A 6,148-nucleotide genomic window follows, 5' to 3' on the forward strand; every position below is an offset into this window, starting at 1 on the left:
CATGCACTGTCTCCAACATCTTCTCTATATCCTCCTCAGATTGACCCGTCAGATGCTCCTACTCCCATTGAAGCATCTTTGCTACCAACACATTCTGTGTGTCACCTTCTGTGACAGCAATTTCTCTGCATCTACAAATGTCTTGTAAGTGTCCTTTTCGTATCTTTTTGTGCTCCTGTTCTTGTCCAGCCATTTCTCCTGTGCCATTCCTTACTGACATTGTTGGCCCCGACTGTTTGCGTATGGTTGTGCACTAGGTGATCCCACTGTAGCTGCCACCAAATGTGAGGTCTGTACGTCGTGGTGGGCTCTTGGAAAATCACCCAGGCAAATTGTTGCAACCAAAGTGTAGTTTATTCAGCAGGTGACAGAACAAGCGAGTTAATGTACAGATACAAGGCAGAAGAATTCCTTACAAGCACAGCTTATTCACGAGACGAATGCACAGCTTCTAATCGCCACAAAACCAAGATCTCTCTTTACAGCCCAAAGACACAGGTTATATATCCCTTATTATTTCCACAGTGATTGAGCTAATGGGGGGGGCATGTTAGGGCGGTCCAAACTCACAGGGTGGTTTCCACAATCATGTGGGTGGCCGGGTGCATGTGCATAGCTTACCTGTGGAAGTGCTGGCATCAGGATGCACTATTCGAAGAATGCAGGCCGGCGGAGGCATTGTGATGCACCTTGAGTCCTGGCATTCATGTGGATGTCACTTTGACATTTGCCACCTACCTAAACATTGTTGCAGATGAAGTACACTCCTTCATAGTAATAGTATACCCTGACTGCAGTGGACTTTCAGCACAATAATGCGTTCTGCCACACTGCAAAAATTGTTCAGGAACAGTTTGAGGAACATGACATGACCTCCAAATTCCCCAGATCTTATTCCGTTCGAGCATCTGTGGGATGTGCTGGAAAAACAAGTCTGAGCCATGGAGGCCCCACCTCACAACTTGCAGGACTTAAAGTATATGCAGCTAAAGTCTTGGTGCTAGATACCACAGGACACCTTCAGAGGTCTTGTGGAGCCCATGCCTCAACGGGCCAGAGCTGTTTCGGTGAAACGATGGGGACCTACACAATATTAGGCAGGTGGTTTTAATGTTGTGACTGATTGTTGTATATTTCAGTACAGTTGGTATTATCAACTGTAATTATTATTGGTATTATTATTATTGGATTATCACAACAGTAAACTAGAATCAACCCAAGAGGGACATCAGCACAAAGTGATTTCAAGCAGTGTCCAAGTGAGCAAATGCTAGTATTCCATTGAGAGTTTCAAATAAATGTTTTTTCCTGTTAATCGTGAAGCTTAATTACATTTCAGCTCCGTTCTTCACATAGATATCATCATCCTTTCAGACGAAAGTTCAGAAGGAGAAAAGCAGGGGTCAGACATCAAAAGTTCACAGGCTTCCAGTGATGCAACTGGGGTAGTCAAAAAGATGACAAAGCTGCAGGAATACCTCAACACATTGAGGGGAAACATTACTGATGTGAAAAAATGGTGTTAAACTAGAATTTTTTTTTATTTATATCGCTTATATGAGGAAATTCTGCTGAAAGGCTCAAACTAGCTCAAATATTAAATTATCAATATATTTGAATTGATATTGTGTTGGTTTTGTGGATTTATAAACTCTTCTCTGCTGGAAGAGAGTATAGGAATTTAAGCACCTGACAACATCAATAATGGCTATACAACATAAGCGCTATGGAATTTGCTGGCGCTATATAAATAAATGTTGATGATGAATGATGGCTATACAACATACATTTATGGTTATATGTATATATAATGTGTATATTTAATATAAAGAAATGGTTCAAAAATATATATTTATAGGGCATACTTATAGGACCACAGTAGAGAATACATGTTGTACCCCGTGTACAGCATGTGTACTTGAAATGGTCATATAGGTATGCCTTTTGTTATATGATTATATTGAGATGACAAATAATCAAATCTATACAGCATCCAGATATAGTAATTTATTGTGAACAGTTCATATATGTATATATATTTTTATATATCGTTCATTGCATTCTATATTGTAAAGGAGAGTCAAAAATTAAAATATTTTTCTTGAAAACAAAAGTATTTTGAAATAAAATTCTGGTTTATTTAGTGGCATGAGATAAGCCTGCAATAAAGGCCTAGATTGCTGACATGTGGTGGGGTACAGCTGCAGGGTCTAAACAGGTGTACGGAACGTATGGACTTGTCCATATCTTTTATACTGCCCATAACAGATAATAGGATGTAGCTTCATAGTGGAAAAGTGTAGTGTGTTTCTATAAAAATATAAAGGGTAAATCATCAAGTGAATGAACATTTTCAACTTTAATGCATTTAAATTCGATTTAATATATCATCTAAGTTGATCTGGTGCCTTTGTTTTATGGAAGTAAGTCATTAATTATTCACTGGACTTGAGCATTCATTTGATGGTTTTGGTTGTTGAATCACTGGTAATTTCTGTGCCTCTCCTTTTTTTGGTTGTACAATTCGAACTATTCAATTATTAAACAAAATATTTATTTTCAAAATAGACGCAGTAATGACAATGGTACATGTCTAAAAATACTTTTTATTTTGTATCATCCACATACACTAAAACACATTCTCTTAAACAAGAGAATTACCTTAAATGTTCAAGCACAGGCAAAATAACAATACATACAGGTAGATAATACAACATTTAAGAAATGTACATATAGCACACAAGTAAATGACTTTATTGAGAATCATTATGTAATTGTACATGTGTTTATATCTCATGTTCTATACACTTTGATACAGGAAGAAGTAGATGATCTATAAAACATGTAAAGAACGTTTACTATTGATTCGCTATGAAGACATCGCTGGTTTATCCCATGTGCTTACGTTGTACATTCAGACAATAGAGCATGTAGATTTAAATATGCACACCTACAAAGACAGACCTGTTTGAGGAACTATCGGCAGAAGTGTTGGCAGTTTTTAAAATAATAAATACATTTCTTATTTGTAGTCTTTCTAACACTCTATACCTGGTGAATTCCACTCAAATAACCTCACTTTTTCAGATTCTGTGCTCTTGTAAATGTTTCTGAGTGTAAACAGCAGCTCAGTGAGTAATGTCAAATGAGTTGTCCCTGTTCTTCCTCTATTTGTACCTGGTGTGTTTTAGTAAACTATATTTCTGCTTTGTACAGGAGACAAGTCAAGAAGAAAATGGACACCTGGAAAAGCAGCAGCCCGATACAGTCTCTCTCTTAAACACATAGTCAGATTAGAATTGAGTTTTTCAAAGGTTGAATGAGTGCTGTATATTGCAAGCCACACCCATCGCATCTACAATTTCAGTTGCTCAAAGTGGTCGTCTGTACTCAATGAAAAAAAACTTTTTTTTTTCAATCAAGTAATTTTGTATTGAGAATTTTTTGAACATATGAGACAAACATGAATAAACAAAACTAAATAAAAATACAAACAGATTAGTCATAGTTTCAAAGGGGTCGATACAAAGCAATCATTATTGTATCAAATGAATTGGATAAGTACATAGGTGCATTTACAGAGATAAAAAAAAAGGTCAGACACAATAAGTGTATGCAAGGGAATGGCAGCACATGTGGTAAGCAAATTTTGTTATTTACAATAGTCCTCACAGATGGGAATGGAGATCAAGCAGGGGGTCCTGGGTCCAGAGCTGGGAGGCGCTGCAGAGGGGAGAGAGAAAAAGAGAACAGATTTAGGGAGAGGGGGGGATGGCTGGGGTCGTGTTCTGATGTGAATACTCTGTGCTAGAGTCATACCAGGGAGACCATATTTTGTGGTATTTATGTTTCGCCCATTTGTGTGTAAATATACCTCTCATGGCTCATAGTGTCATTTACTAATGCTCTCCATTTATAAAAATCTGTGTTTTCCTCTGTGAGCCAGGTGCACGCTATGACAAATTTTGCTAAGGTCGTAAGGATAAAAATATTTTAAGAAACATTTTGTATAAAATTAATGAATTATTGATGTATAGCCTAATGTTTTGCCCAAAGAATATCTATTTTAATTTATGTATCATGTTCCATCCCTACAACTTAAATGTTAACTTGTAAAACTATATTATTAGACTTAAACAGCGTTGTTATAGCTTGTACACATAAGAGTTCATTTTACATGTCTAGTGTGTGTTTATCATCATCATGATCTGTTTTTACAGCCAATTGCATCTTCATTAATGAATAATTAGATTAGTCAAAAAATAGTGTGGTTGAGTTAACTTGGGGACACACTTTCTGCTAAGCGGTTTCTTCATGTTGCTTCATGTCAATTTTGCTGTGTAAACACTTGGTAAAATATATTTCTATGGGAGCACCTATGAAGTATATAGTATGTTGTCATGCAGAGATGCTTTGAGAACAGGCTTTGAATGCTTGTTAAAAGCATAGCCAAAACTATGTACTTTTTTCTCACTTTTAATAGACTTTGTTTTTTAATGCTTTGTGTGTGAGACCTGAGGTCTGCTGTGCATGCAACAACCAAATATTATGGTTTAGTATTCTTGAAGGAAGAGGAGGTGGGAAAGGATGAACTTGGGTTTAAGAGTTAATTTCCAAACTTCAAAGTCCCCATTTTCAGTTGAATGGTACAATCTATTGTTGTATACTTTATAACATTTTCATTCCGATACACTGCTTCAAATAAGCAGGAAAAAAGCACTTTCACTTTGCTACACTGAGTAATAACAAAAGGGGTTACTAACGGAAATGTAACATATTTCTTTCTATATATGTGGGGTGGTGAAACCCTAACGTGAAAATGTCTGTTTTTATGTTGCTTCTTCTTTAGGAAATGGTCAGATTGTTTACACACAGCTGGCAGCCATGCCTGGTGCAAACTGCTCACTTCTCCCTCCCATGCTCCTCCCCTCTAAACAAATAACTGATAAGAAAAGTAAAGTCATTCTTTCTGCATTAGGAAAGGGGCATTTCGACGTTGGCAGGAGTTTTTGAAAAACAAATGAAAAGCACAATTGGGGTGTTTAACTGCTATTTGTAGCTAACCCGTTCCCAGAATGCACAGAAATACTTTTATATGAACATTTGTACAGAAAGTATTTCTTTATAGGTTCATTAATTAATCATGTGAGGAAGCTTTTAAAACAATTGGGTTAGCTTTCTTTTTAAATCCACCCCCAACTAAAAATGTACTTTGTGTTGAGTTAACTAACATAAGAGAAAATGCAAAGATTTTTCTAACTTTCTATCTGGCATTACTCCAACTTTCTAGTGCTGCGATCACTTATCTTGTAACTGATTTAAAATGAATAATGGTTCCCCTCCCTCAACCTTAGACCCTTCCCCACAAGAATTTAAAACCCTGTTTCAATCTGATTTCTTATATTTACTACGCACCTGCTTGTCCGATTTTTAGTCATAAGACACAAAAAGTTACGTAACTATAATGGTACTTTGTTTACCTATCAAACTGCTGTACCTATATTTTGTTATTGGACTGTTCAACTGCCTTTTATGCATTGTGTTCTGATTTTCTGTCTTTTTATGGGTTGAAAATAAAAAGTTAAAAAACAGACAAAAAAAACAAATAATGGTGGTGTCTGTGCCTTGCTTCTGAACTCACTGTTCATGTGTATCCATAGTCTCCTGCTTCATGAACTGTTCATTCATGTGTAGGGAAGCTTTATGGGGGAGGTGCATTGGCAGCACCTGTTTTTTTCCATTTTTTATTTATTTGTAAGGTATACATTAACATAATGCACATTGTTACATTGAGCAGAGTATCATACAATATTCTTACAGGCATAAGGTTACTTACATATATGTTACAGGTGAGTTGCATGACCCAATATCACGTACAAAGAGCGCTTTGGTTTTAGCATCTGAAGAACAGATAAATACGTGTATGAACACAGGGACACAGGCTGACACCCTCTGACGATTACTGACTAATCGGATGAAGTTCAATCGGAGGATCACCAGCACACATTCGTAACTTGTACCATTCTGTGTTGTGGAAGCTCCTCCACACTTGTATATGTACATCTTGCGGCAATAAACCTATTAAACTCTCCCATGTATTGAAAAAATATTCAACCCTACTCTCTTTCTGTAGTGAAGTTTCAATCCA

General features: G+C 36.6%; 1 protein-coding gene across 1 annotated transcript in view; it reads left to right on the forward strand.

Annotated features, from left to right (window-relative positions):
- The window catches only part of CLCC1 (chloride channel CLIC like 1), an 81,219-nt gene extending 75,610 nt beyond the window's left edge, over positions 1 to 5,609 (forward strand). Inside the window, exon 12 of the mRNA XM_075182603.1 lies at positions 3,217 to 5,609. Within this exon, the coding sequence (XP_075038704.1) occupies positions 3,217 to 3,288 (72 nt within the window). The 3' untranslated portion in view covers positions 3,289 to 5,609. The remainder of the gene's footprint in view (positions 1 to 3,216) is intronic.
- Positions 5,610 to 6,148: the final 539 nt, after the last annotated feature.

Source organism: Mixophyes fleayi, chromosome 8, assembly GCF_038048845.1.
Source record: "Mixophyes fleayi isolate aMixFle1 chromosome 8, aMixFle1.hap1, whole genome shotgun sequence".
NCBI classification, from domain to species: domain Eukaryota; kingdom Metazoa; phylum Chordata; class Amphibia; order Anura; family Limnodynastidae; genus Mixophyes; species Mixophyes fleayi.